Genomic DNA, 14,809 nt, shown 5'->3' on the forward strand with positions numbered 1-14,809 from the left:
AATGTATTACTTTTTATAGAATGAGTGTATTAAAATATATTTGTCAGTCTTCTGTTCTTTCCCAGGGAAGGACCATGTTGTCAAATCCAAACTATTCCAATTTCCTTTCAGCCTGCGTTTTGACAGTTCATAGCTGTCTTGTTTGAGTTTACACAGGATTTTATTTAACGCATCACTCACTAAGCCAAACTAATATCCAGTAAATTCAGTAAAATTACTAGTGTGTAACAAATACTAACGTGAACAAGCATTGATAGGGTTGCAACAGTGCCCCTCATTTTAGATTACTTACTTGATGGGCACACACATGCATTTCCACTAATACAGATGCTGATGCTGTCATTGGCTGATAGAGCACACAAGAGAACAGCAGGATGTACTTCTACTGTGTGTTTCTCTTGTGGTGCAGTTTGTTTCCATTAGCTCCTGGAGCAACATTGAAGTGAGCCTGAAATGGGAACCTTTCTCAGAACAGAACAAATCAATGCAATGTTGAGCATTTGAACTGGACAATCTATCATACAGAAAACAAAATTAATTTTTTCTGCAATGCCATTGTGTTTTAGATGCTCTCAGAAAATGAGATATTTTTTTTATTTGAGACATATTTGTGCATGTGTCCCCAGATATATTTTGCTGGTATTGTGAAGAATGACAGCAAAATAGTACTTTATGTCTTCAGGATAAGAACTTCCATTAAACTGTTTCAGAAACAGTCACTGTGATTCATACTGCAGCAGGGCAAACAGCAACTTGCTCTGTCCTAGATAGGTTTGCAAAAGACTGAACTGCTTTAACTAGCTATTCATGAATAAACAAATCATTGCTGTCCTGAATGAGCATATACCTGCTTTAGACTCTCTTACTCTGCTTTGTAGCATGTGAACTCAGAACAGAATTTTAACATTTTAGTAGCTATATACATCTGTCCCATCATCTTGCTGTGTGGTTTGCTTTCTGAAGTCTCAAGCTCGATCAAGTTAAAAAAAACAACAACAAACAACCTAAAAACTATGGTGTCTACACTTTCAGAATAACACTTACTTAAACAGTTTTGTGATTAGTGGCAACTGAGTTCCAACCAGTTCAGTGGTTGTAATCTACTATTGTATTATATCATGCATGGAAAAGCTCAGACCCCTTGAGTAGAGAGTCTTTTCTTTTGCAGCTTATCCTGCCTAGCAGAAAAAAATGACTTGCCTGTATGATCTATACAAGCAGGAACCATTATAAGCTGCACAACAGTCAAGGTTCTTAACCATCTCAAAGACATCTGAAGCAAGAAATCACATGCCTATTGTTGTATCAGAAGCACAATACATAGGAAGCGCATCCAGATTTCAACCCCGTATAAGCAACAGTTAATTGAATTAGAGGCAATGAAACTATGGTTTCACAAAACTGATATGTGAATATAATATAGGACAAAGAGTATTTTCCTTGATTGTCTCAGTGACGAGGAGAGGCAAGAAAAGAAATAGGTGAGCCTGACTCCAAGACCTCTGCCATGATTTTGGGGTTTTAGAAACATGGTAGAGTCTTCAAGAAAGGAGTTCTGCTGGGGCTTGATGGGACACACCTGTCTCAACAAGGGAGATGTTTTTTGGTACATAACCTGGCAAAACTGATAGAGAGGGAAGAGTTCAACTTCTCAGGCATAAACTGGGAAAATCACTCTGGTGTGATGAGGAAGGCTGGGAAATTCCTAGATGGCGCTGAAGATAACATCTTGTCACAAGTACTAAGTGAGCAAACTAGAAAAAGAGCTGATAGGTAAATTGGTATCTATGAAATTGATTAGCAGTAAACATAGGTAATTTTTTGTCAATAAACTTAATATTGCATGCCCTAAATAGTTACCAGTGAGGAGCATTCGTCAACTGGAAATATATCCAGTGGGATTTTACAGGGCGTGAAAATATTTGGCACTTTTATAAGCATCCTGGAAGTCTGCATAATATTTGTCACTGAAAATGCATGGCTGTTAGGAAGACCCAAAACAAGCAAACAACCCGAGCCATTCTGTGATTCTGTGAAACAAAAAGCCAAATGTAAGTAGGGGGCAGGGCAGCTGTATTTTATTTTAGCTGAGTTGCTTGGGAAGCCAGACTGTAGCAGTGCTAAACTGTAAGACACGGATCTAAGAGCAAAGAATAGAAGTTATGACAATGTAGCAAGGTGCAGTGTCCTGGAATTGTATGATTCTGAGAAGTCTAGTGGTTTCATCTTCCAGCTGCTCAGCATGAAATATCAGGTGTTTCTGTGGCAAAAGAGATTTTGGAAATTGCTCTGTGGGCAAAGAAGACTGAAATGTAAGAACATCTGAGGATTTAGTCACCCTACACAACAATTAGAAAATAGGCTCTGGAACAGGTACAAAGTTTGTACCTGTATCTGGTGCCTGTGGTGCTATGGAAAAAAAATAGTGTGTGTTTATTTAAAAAGAGCCTACAAGAGGTTATTTCTTTGTTGCTTTATAGTGTTGAATAAAAAAGTAAGAAATTTTCCTAAGTATTTTCAGAAAGTGAAAACACTGGGTGCTTACAATGCTCTTCAGCCGTTCCTGGAAGTCATAAGCAGGACTAAGAAATTGAAACAAGAAACAGGCAGTGTGATTTCAAACTCATTGCTGAATGATTTTCTTTTACTGTGTATCATTGTGTCAGTATAAGATATTTCCTGGAAGAGCTGTTTGAAACCATTTCAGGTTATGAAATAACCAAGTAATAGATTTTTGGCTGAACAGAGAATGAAGTGGGTAAATCTTAATATCCTGTGATACATAGATCAGATCATGCTTCTGTCTATATTAGAAACTTATTATAAACATAAGAATACTTAAGTGGTATGCTAGCATTGTATTCTTACTGGAGATGTAATTATACCTTATGAATTAAGCGAGTCATGCCAGAAAAAAGAACATGTTTCTGAGCACAATTTCTGCTGGAAATATGATAAAATTCTTATCTAATTCTTTCAACATTGTGGAGTTCACTAGATTTTTAAAAGGTCAAGTGGTTTCCTGAGAAAAAGTGGAACTGTAAATTGTGCTAGCAGAGCTATTTTCTTTCAAAATTTGTTCTTTTCTCTATTTAACATTTCATAAGTGCTTCAAAGCAGAAGAGTGTACCTTTTGCATACTATGTCAGCAAATGTATTCTTGTAAGAGAAAGTGAAAAATTAAGTGACTTTTGACTATTGATTATGCATTTCCTTGCGAATCCATATACACTTAAATTCTCCAATATTGATAGGGTTGGTTTTTTTTGTTTTGTTTTTGTTTTTTTTTTGTTTGTTTGTTTTTTATTTATTTTGTGGGGTTTTTTTTTGTGGTTTTTTTTTCATTCTGGGGAAAAATTCAGATTAACTCTGAAAATCAGAGTGATAAATTCAGGTCTCCACAGAAGTAAGCTATCAACTTTGGATTGTCCATCTATAACGTGGCCTTGTTAGCTTTAAAACAGAATCCCATGGAGGTGCGTTTTGGACAAGAGCTTAAAGGATTTGGATATGTCAACTAGTGCAGATCAGATCCATGTGTTAGATGTGGTTGGTATTGTGGTTGGTATGTGGTTGGAACAGGTGGCTTTCCCATCTTGATCCCAAAGGCTGCCTTGAAAGGAGCTGTGACCTCATAACATCCAAGCTCTGTAACCTCAAAGACCTTTTTAGACCATGACACAGCAATCCACTTGAGAACTTGCTTTTGTGGTTGATGTTCAGCATGTCTTTAAGGGACTCTGAATAATAGGGTGCACTGAAATAAACTTCTTTCAGCAGGAATGATCGGTGACATCAGTATATGTCTCACCTACCTCCCTCCTCTTTCAGTCACTTTATGTAGTAGTGGGATAGTCATCTGTTTCTATTATTTACAGTTTCTGTTTCTGTGCTCTGCCAAAAGCATTTAAAAAAAAATCCAAAAAAATTGTGTGTACAAGTTTAAACCTTTCAATTTGGAATAGATTATTCCTTTATAGTAAAATGTCTTCAAGGCATAAATACACAAGTTGAAATGCCATATTTAGATGGAACTGAAATTGCAGAGCTTGCTTTGGCCAAGGGCTACTTTTTTGCTGCACTGCTGACACAGAACAGATTCTCCTCTCTTAAATGCCATTTTCTATTTATGTTTGGTGCACTTGGTTTCTTCTGTTGTCAAAGTCTTGTCCAAATAGTGACCTCGTTTTTCTTGCATATAATCATGCGTGTCCATTGGCAAATGAGTTGAATCAGCTTCAGTAGACGTAATGAATGTGACAAAGCACCTGTATGGTCCAGGATGTTGAGACACAGTGGCAGTGATGAATTCTAGCATTATTGTTTCATGAAAGAGCACAAAAACAACACTTTTAAATGTTGCAGTTGCAGTTTTTCTGCTGTTTGTGAGGGTTGATGCTGATTGCTTTGGCTTTTGTGTGTGTGTGCTTCTGGTCATGTGGTGAATGCAAAATTATTTTCAGTGTGCCTTGCATTGACTCCAGTTTACTGGAGCAGTTCAATTGCAGTGGATTTGATGAACACAGCTGAAGTCCAAACTCTTATTTTCTCTCATGAATTGCATAACCAAGAACAGATTTTATCCTCAGAAGATGTTGCTGGTTTGTTGGTTTCTGTTAGTTGCTTCAAATAATTTTTAGTGTTGCAAATGGTTGAGAAATAATATATGGAAATCATATAGAATTTCCCAAAGTCTTTCACTAACCACAAAAAATTCGATCATATGAGCAATGCCCTTTGAATAGTGTGACCTATTCTGTCCTCAGTACTTGCAGTGTAGCTTAAACTTAATGAGGAGGCATATGCGTAGTTAATAAGACTTTTCTTATTGATGGCTTCTACCTGCATACTAGATACTCGTGGGATTACAGACCAATAGAAATTTAAAATAAGAGCTGAGCACAGTGTTTTCCATTTGCCATTGTTCATTTATATTATGTGAGTATTATTTCTGTCAAGAGACATTCTATATAGTGGCTATTTGCTAGCTAGCATGAAATGAAGATCATCCAGATTGCGACCTGGGCAGAAGTAGTTGCTGTCTCTGACCTAGCTAATTTTAGATATGGTAGGGCTGAAATACTCTCCAATTTCCAGCCGTTGAAAAACTGTTGATTAAGAAACTGCTTATGGTCAACTTATGGTTAAATATCTATCAAAAAAGTAACCTTAAATGCTGTGACGTTGTGATTTGGAAACAGTTCAGAGTCCCTTTTTACCTTGGAGAACTACAAAATGTCACTCTTTGGAGTGATGTGAAGCATGGTACTATACTTATAACAATTCATTTTTTATACCTTAATCTTTCTCTTTAATGATTTCTATCAATTTTCCTGCCTGTTTTAGCAGCAGCCATGCAATATTAACCCCTACAAATGCTGCATGGGCAGTACAAAGGATCTTTTTATAATACCTGATAAGAAAATACCTTTAATTTCAGACAAGTCCTGTGTTTTCTTATCTCCTTCTTGTTGCTTTTCATCTTCTCTTGCTTGCTTTTGATATAATACACCAATCTTATAGTAAGCCTTTGCACTAACCAAGACAGATACTGCATTATGGTGAGGAAGTGAAAGTCAGGAAGAGTGCACTCTTAGTTTAATTATTACTTATTAATTAATCTAGTGAAACATAATGTTAAAAAAAAAAAAGAAAAAAAAGAAAAAAAAAAAAAAACCAAACACACAGGATGGATGGCAGTTGATTTCAGAAGAGGGGTTTGCATCTTTCTGAGTGGTTAATGGTCATTCTCAGTTTTATCTTGAATAAAGTTGCAAAAACATGGTTTAAAATTAGTTTGCTTAATGCACAAGCATGAAGTGAGGAACTTGCAGGTGACCATAAGATGTTTCAGTACCGTTTGTAGTATCAGTGGAAGGGGAATCAAATTATGTGTACATCACTCAATAAATACAGTAAGCGGATTCTCCTCTCAGAAAACCTAGGCTGTTGCTTTGTAGTTGGTTGTGTTATAAGCTACCAATGTCTGATTTCACCGTGCTGTAAAGACTGCTGTCATTCTGCAAGCAGAATATTCTTTAGGGATACTTACTGTGTATTATAAGGAATTTTGAAGTTCCTCTAGAGATAAAAAGACCATGTTATGCTATGGTTATTTAACAGGAACTTGGTGGATTTGACATGTTCAGGTTTATAGAAGTCATACCACATAGCAGTTTGATTTTTTTTTTATAGGTTAGCTCTTCTGTAATAGTGTGAAGCATTGTAGAGTTGATGTCTTACTTATTTGCTACAAATTCTTTCTCTAACTTTAGAGCTTTTTGTACTTCAGTCATCTAACCAAGCTGACTGTAAGTTTTGTTCAAGATACCCAGTGGGAAAAAATAAGCATTCTAGAACTGTGTCTACCTTTTCTTTGAACAGTGGAGAAAGCCCACATCAGCCTTTTGGTTCTGCAGCTCCTCAAACAAGTCTTTAAGGCTGACCGCTGCATACTTCTCCATATTGCTCAATTCCTCCTCCATGTTGTTGTGTGTTGTGCCAATGTACTTCAACAGCAGACAAAATATATACAGCTTTATCTGATCCATCCAGAACTTTCTTATTGCTAGGTCAAATACTTACTAATGAGTTTATTATTTATTATCCTACTTAATAAGTTTATAAATGCTCAGTAAAAATGTGACAGTGTCAGTGCATCACACAAGCCCAGTGATTTTCTGGGATTGACCTGGACCCCTTGTCCTCTGTCACATGCAACTCAGTTTTATGCCTGAATATACTGGAATAGAAAATGTGATACTTTGCAGGGCATAAAGGCAAGCTTACTGATGGCTGCTGATGATGAGATGCTTGTGTGTGATAGCACGGCTATTTGCAAAGGCAACAGGCAGTCTGGGATGTGCTACAGAGTACATAGAAACTGAGTTTGTTAGGAGTGAAGCTTGCTATAGGCCTGTAATAGCAGGTGAAGGAAGGTTAGCCCAAGGATATCTATCCTACATGGAAACTCTGGGAATGTACTCTGGACCTGCAGAGTCTGTGTGAGTAGTCATTGTTAGTTTGAGTGATCTCTCTAAAGGGCCTTTGGTCAAACAGAGCAATGCGGCCATTGAGTTCCTTAGATGAAGGTTAAGGATGGTATGAAACTCAGTATAGTTTTACGGAATGTCTGTATACTGGATATTCAAAACTTATTACAGTCAGAATTTGTTGCATTGTTAACATCAACTTATGTCTTTCACTGTATGTGAAACTGAAAGCATTCACATACAGCCAATGCATGGGACCGGTGTGAACAACAGCATGACACTGTCATGTGTGTCATGCAGATGTTTATGCATACAATTGATAGCACTTAAAATATCATTTCCTCTTTTGCTGGGAAGTAGCACATGCAGAATTATGTTGTACAGATTTTAGTCTTTGTGTTTACAGTTTATTTCTGTATTAACTTTTTTTTTGTACACAAGTGTATGCACAATAATAGTAATATATGATTTAAGAGAACTTCACCATCTATCTTTAATGAGAGTGTGCTTTTGTTACCTAGCCTGGCCAAGTGTGGACAGTTTGCCAGTGTACCACAGAGTCACAGTGGCTTCTTCCCATGCTGTGCAGTTGACACTTAAGTCAAATTTCATCTTTAACTGCATCTGGAGAAATGGTATGGGCTTCTGCCTTCCTCTTGCAGATGTCAGGGGAGACATAATTCAGAAGTAGCAGTGTCAAGATCATGATGAGCAAAACCAGGGAGAGGGGGTTGTTTGTAAATGGAGATAGACATCAGTTTCTTCACTTTGTTATTTATTTCCCTAGCAGATCACAGAAAGTAACAAGGTGAATTTTTATTCTGTTAAAGGGCTTGTTTCAAAGAAAATGTTCTCTAGATTTTATGTTGTTCTTCACAGACTCTCAATTTTCAACCATCTTACTCTTTTTCAAGGATGCTACTATTTCACATCAATAACTGACACCTTTATTTCAGAGAACAAAATAGAATTACACTCCAGCACTGACAATATAATAAATCAGGAGGGATAAAATACATATTAGTGAAGTTCATGTAGTTGGTTTGTCCATGATGACCTATAGATATAAAGGTATGATTAAGTTTTTTTGGGACTGCTTCTTCTCAATCTTGCACAAGATTTAGCTTCAGCTCAAAGATTTGACCTTTTCTGCTCCTCTCTGCTTACCTTGATTCTTTGAAATTACTGTTATTCCCTTGAAGTCTTTCTGCTCATACAGAATTAATACTTTGTTGTGACAAAATAATATCTACTTGGTAGAAGAATGATTCCATCTAGAGTTCAGTTGGGTTAAACATGGTGCACATCTGAGTGAATCATTTTTACCCAGGTTTTTTGATCAAATAAATTTTGGCAATCTAATCACAAAGTGTCCTGCTGGGTAGTTACATACCTGCTTACAATTATAGTCTGGGCAGCTCAGTTGTTTCTTATGAACTATGGTTGAAAAGCGTGCCTAACAAAGCACTTTGTCTTTCAGAAGAGTAACAGAAATAAAGTGTCAAAGACACAGTTTTAGTCAGAGTATTAAAATATTTATTAAACTTCTTGGAAGTATTTTTAGTGAATAAGTTCCAAATGGTTCACCCTATTGTTAAAAGGAAAATAAAGGAAGCATGAAAACATACATGGAGTACTCCTGAGGAAAACAATATGTAATATGTTTACATTTTCTCTACAAGCAATAAGATTACCATAGAATTCAGTGGGACTATCCAGATTCACTGTAGCTAAGTGTATGATCCAAAACAGCTGTTTAGGAAGAAGCAGTTACTGAAAGCACTAAGATTTTTGTTGCTTTTAATGTTCTTTCCATTATTTTCAGTGCTGTGTATCATTTTTTGAATGTACTTGTCAAGTTACCTGTGAATCAACTAGTATCCTCGTCATTAAACCTGTGTTCTCCTTGAAACTATAGCAAGATAAGTTCCACACCATTTCCTTCTAGCCTTTCCATTTATATTATCTACTTGAAGAATTTAAGCTAATGTAATAATGTCAAATTGTGATGCATTTGACTACATGCTTTTCTTCTGATAAGAAATAGGCTAATGTAATCAGCAATTATTTTTTTGTGTGACCTTTACAAATCAAATGGTTATTTCCTTACTTTTCATTTGTATTTTGCTCCCAGTGGTGCAAGACTGCCACAGCATAAAACATAATTTATAGATAGAATCACGTAACGCTAGGGCTCAATATTCTCAAAAGCCTATGTACCACATGGACTTTCTAATGAAATAATTTAAAGAAATGTATAAGCTGGGCAATACTAAATTTACACTGCTAATTCACAGAGGAGTTTCCACTGCCAAGTACTGGAAGAGGAAGGAGCAATAAACTTGGTCTAGGATAGATCCAGTGGCAGTAATGGAATTACAGCAGTGAAATGCCTTAGTGGTAAGGATCTGTAGTGGTGACTACAGGCTGTCCTTCACTAAGCGCAACAGATTTACACTCACTGTTTGTAACAGCGTAGTATTTAGGCCTTCCTAGCATGGGCAGTTGTAAGCACTGTTTCATTTTGACATGACAGTGTGGTTCTTCTGCAGTCTAGGGAGCATTTGTTCATGAAAGGCACCCAGTTATTAACATTGGATGATCCGTGAATTCAGTGAGTTAATAATGATCTGCATCTTTGAGACATATTTGCATTGCTTTAACAGATTCTTTAAACGCCAAACCTTTTCTAAACAATTATTTAGCCTTTCCTCATAAAATAAAATAGTAGATTCCTCCCTCCTTTTGTTTAAACACAGATAACAAAAAACAAAAAAAGCATACCCTGCACCAGCAAATCCTCAGGATTTGTTCTAAGTTAAGGAAACTTTTTGCAGTGACATGTTATCTATCTTATTCTTTGAATTAACTGATCACATTCTGTAATCTCACATCACAAGTCTTTTCCTGTACCATTCTATTTTTAAATTTTCATTTTCCCAAAATGTCAGAAAATGGAGAATTTCAGTAAAATATTGTTTTGTGGATAATGTTTTTGAATGTTGTGAATAGAGCAAAATGTGCATATGGAAAGATAAGTATGTACATATTTTTATATATTCAACTGGGCATATACTCTAATGCATATAGAATTCATGTAGTATATTGGAAGATGGATAGAGAAGGATATCCTCTCAAAAGATCAGCTTCTGGGATAGTGAATAATATACATTAAGTCAAATGAGGGAAACATGGTAAGCAACTCATGTCTCTGCAAAATAAATTTCTGCACAAAACCACAATGTTACTTGGTACAAAAGCTGTTGTCTTGCTGTTTCTGAGATCTATGGTGCCAGTTCTTCTTTGCAACACTGTGTTGCTGATAGCAGGTATAATTGTCTGACAAATGAGAAGATGGATTTCCTGAATTTGGGTAATACTTTGCTCTGCTAACTAGCAATAAGATCTTTCTAGCTCATGTAAATGTATTTGTGAGCACTTCATGGGCTACTACATCTTCTACTTCCCATTCTAGCGCACATACAGGATGTGGTTCCTTGCTGGTTCAAGACAGTTTGTACATTAAAGCTAGCAAGATTGACTTTGAATTGGGTACTTAGTTAGGAATAATGGCCATTTACTCATCCAGCTATTTTTATATATCAGGGTTTTCCTATTATGAACCAATACAATGGAGGAAAAAGGTACTGTTGGTCTAAAATACTACTGCTGCACAAAACCTGTATATCGACGGAAATTATTAGGTTTACCATTCTCCTAAGAGAAATTTAAAATACAAGATGGTAATGGATGGTTTTCTGAATGATCATACCTGTATCATTAAAACCCAAAAATCTTATAGTTAAAAATAAGCATTTTGAAGTAGTTTCCTAATTATTCTTTGTTGTATGATATCTTCCTTACTATATTGCTGTTCTTTTATGCAGTGATTTTATTTCAAGCAATCAAAGATTGCTTAAATCTTAATGCTTAAATCAAGACTGGGAAAAGAGAGTTTGCAAATATGACAAGCTTATGTTTTGCATTGCTGAGTTCTGGATTGCTCTTAATTTATGAAACTCCACTAAAGATGGCCTCTTGCTAAATTCTAAAGTGTTTCCATGTTTCAGAACAAGGTTACCTTTCAGCAAGTCACTTTTGTCAAAGCCTTGGTGTTCCTTCTAGACGTTGTCAGCCTGTCCTATGAGAATGTAAAAATGGTGAATACCATGGTCTGTTCTGTACTATTTATTTGGATTTCTGGAATTTAAGTGAAGCAAATAAGAATGTATTTTTTTCTGACTAGGGCATAAGGTTACGGCAGGTCTATTTGTAGACAGCAGAAGTAAGTGTGCCTTAAATGGTGATTAAGACTTGTGTTATTCTTCTTTAAATGACTAACCTGGAGTGAGAGGTTGGATGTCTTTGGAGAACTTAAACCTGTTTCACCTGAACATGTTTAACTAGTTAATAAGAAACATCAAAAAAGACAAAACCCTGAGGTCAATGATCATTTTTTTGTAAAGCCATTCTATGATGTTTAAATTTGTTTTTTGGGTCTGTCTCTAACATAAGTTTAATAACCTAGCTCAAATGCAGATTTCTAATTTTCAATTAACATAGGAATAATTTTGTTTGCTAAAATAAAATAAATGAATGAATGAAAAGTCTGAACCATGAAATGTTCCAGGTAGCGCTTTTTAAAATTCCAAATTTCAAAAAATCATGTGGCAACTGTATAGCTCAAGCTTTAAGTATTAACTTTTAACCTTTGACCTTACAGATTTTAACCAATGAAATGTCTCTTTAAACTTTAAAGGAAACAATGATAACGAGCGCCTGGCGATTGCTAGACAGCGAATTCCATATCGACTTGGTCGAGTAGTTGATGAATGGCTACTCGACAAAGGTAAAAAACATTGATTAAAACTTCAAATAAAAAAATAATTTGAACATAACCAAGTAGTGCTTCATTGTAACACTAATAAACATAAAAAATAAATTTCAGTAAAACTAAATTTAAAACAAATTTTAAAAAGTAAAATATAGAGTAATATTTGCATACCTTGTATAATAATTTCTATACATTTCTAGAAGTACCAGCTGTTTAATAACCTTACCCTGTTAACTTAAGGTTAAAGGGACTGTTAAATATAATCCACTAACTCAATCTATGAAGGTACGCATAGCAAACATTAACAAAAAATTATAAATCGTTCATAGATTATATGACATGCTCCAGCATCTAAATTATTAACTAAAAATATACGTAGTTACGATATCTTCATTACGGTCCTGAAAAAAAATTTGCTTAAAGTGTAGGTATCTTAAATAGTGGGCAAGATGAATTGCCAATCAAAATGAAGTCCCTTTAACGTTTGCAACCTTCTAAGGGGATTTTGGAACAAACACTAATTAAAACAGAGCTTAAAGTTGTGTGCATGCTTTTTGTGAGCAGAAACCAATTTGCTAAAGTGACTTCTATTTACTAAGAGTGGTACTGTTGCTGAGGATTTCTCTGTTGAATGGAAATGTGCCATGATTTCTCCATCGGTATGTGTATCATTTCTGAAGCCGCTTTTACATCTAAAATCTTTTATTTTAATTGATAGCCTTGCTGAAAGCCAATCACACATCTATTTTTGAATCTGCTTCTAAGATACTCAGTGTGAACCATGTGTTTCTTTCCAGTGTGTTTGTTGAAGGAAAATAAGCATTTAAATACAAAAAGGAAATCTTTAATTAAAAAATATAAATATTTCATTCACTTATAAAGAGATATGACGGATTACTGCATAACATCCTTTAAAAATTCTCTTAACCTAGTTACGTTTGCATACATATAAACTCCGTGTGTATACACATATTTGCATATGTCTATACATACATAAACTCATTTTAAAGCTGTAGACTCAATGCTGAATTACACGGAAAAATCTTTGGAGTGTTGGCAGTCCTTGAAGAAAAAGTAATCTTAAGGAATTGCAATCTTGGCAACCTTGACACGCATGAAAAAGCTTAGCATTGCTTTCAGGTAAAAGGTAGAGGGGTGTCACTTATAGTACTGAAAACATTTACGAATATATTTGATTGGCCTTTTAGCAAAAAAAAAAAAAAAAAGAGAAAAAAGAAAAGGGAAAAAAACCCGACAATATGGCAATTTTAGAACATGCAAATGCTCTCAAAATTTATGCATTTCATGGACACCTCATTAAAAAGCAATGAATTATGAGTCAAGTCTTTTTCTTATAGTTTATTGCTGTCATTATTCACTCCATGAAAATCTGTTATCATTCTTGTAGAGTGTTGTTTTCACAGTCAACATTTTTGCATGTATATAATATTATCTTCACAGGGCGTCAACTCACAATCTTCAATAGCCAAGCAACCATAAAAATTGGAGGCAAGGAACGGGGCCATCCTTTCCAAGGCCAGCTCTCTGGTCTTTACTACAATGGCTTGAAAGTTCTGAATATGGCAGCAGAAAATGATGCCAACATCGTGATAGAAGGAAATGTGAGACTTGTTGGTGAAGTGCCTTCCTCCATGACAACCGAGTCCACAGCCACAGCGATGCAGTCTGAGATGTCAACATCAGTCATGGAAACCACCACCACTTTGGCCACAAGCACCGCTAGGAGAGGGAAGGCCCCGACAAAGGAACCTATTGGCCAGGTTAGTCAGCTTCTTTATCTTTTGCAAAAGTTTTCACATCTTTTTGTATGGCTTCCTATATTGCATTCATTCTATGGATTCAGTTGTTCCCACTGAAGAAATGTCTGAGTTACAGATAAAAGTTCTGCACATGGCTCATGAGTGTGATGTTCATCAGCATTTAGAAGGAAAAGAAGAACTTTGCTGTTCGTCTAAATTAGGCAGATTTCTCAGTTCACATTTTTCTTGTAATTGCTTTGCTGTCCATCTTCAGAATGGTGCATTTTTTAAAAAATTTGATTTCTTCCTTTGATGGCTAGTATTGACTATTTTCAGTGTGGAATTGGATGTCTGGAATTAGAAATAATGAATCAAGTCATGTGTTTTTTCCAAGAGATAGAAAATGGGAATTGAACAGGAAGGAGGTGAGAAGACAGAAAAAAAAAAAAAAAAAAAAAAAAAAAAACACACCAAAAACTGGAAAGTGAGAATTATCATTTCCCATGATTTAGCATCTTTCTGAGCAGTATTCCTCAGAAGAGGCAATGACTGCAAAGGGAATTAAGACAACTCTGAACTGTGGGAGACTCAGGCTTCAAGCCAGAGGCAGCTGTTTACTGTTTGCTGAGGTTATTTGCATCTCATGAATTTAGAGATATATTTAGTAGCTTTCATGTTTTGTCAGGATCTCTGTATAATATGTAGGGGAATTTGCTTTTCCCTCTCCTTTTTCAGAAAATTTGGGTTGCTGAATTAAGAGCTGCTGCTCTGAATAACAGCATTCTGACTTCGAGCTTTAAAAATTTACCAAGACATTTCTCTGTCAGAGAAGATATTTTTAATATAATTTTTCTGTGTGCTTGAAATATGTTTGAAAAAAAACACAAAAAAAAAAACAAAAAACACTGACAAATGATTTTCATGTGTTCACTTGGTTCACATCCTTGTTTGTGACCCACTATGCCATGAAGCTGTGACAGCTACACTCAGAGAGCCAAGTAGGGACAAAGGCAAAGAAAGTGTCACAAGCCATAGGGAGGAACAGGAGCATGATGTGATGAATGAGGTTAATTTCCTCAAGAATGGAGGAGAACATGATGGTTACATTGGGAGGTTGAGGTCAAGTTGCCTGTTTTCTGTGTAAAATCTCAACACACTGTTTGAATTTGATCAGGGCATTAAACCTGACAGGAGCTTTTCTGTCTGTATTATTCACGTACACT

General features: G+C 35.7%; 1 protein-coding gene across 3 annotated transcripts in view; it reads left to right on the plus strand.

Moving 5' to 3' along the window:
- The window catches only part of NRXN1 (neurexin 1), a 425,606-nt gene that overhangs the window by 322,812 nt on the left and 87,985 nt on the right, over positions 1-14,809 (plus strand). For all 3 annotated transcript variants that reach the window (XM_042824415.1, XM_042824431.1, XM_042824423.1), the window contains 2 exons: positions 11,752-11,841; positions 13,288-13,607. In XM_042824415.1, the coding sequence (XP_042680349.1) occupies positions 11,752-11,841; positions 13,288-13,607 (410 nt within the window). The remainder of the gene's footprint in view (positions 1-11,751; positions 11,842-13,287; positions 13,608-14,809) is intronic.

This window comes from Centrocercus urophasianus, unplaced genomic scaffold (genome assembly GCF_019232065.1).
Source record: "Centrocercus urophasianus isolate 14NV4802_14NV808 unplaced genomic scaffold, USGS_Curo_1.0 seq_10, whole genome shotgun sequence".
Classification (NCBI taxonomy): Eukaryota; Metazoa; Chordata; class Aves; order Galliformes; family Phasianidae; genus Centrocercus; species Centrocercus urophasianus.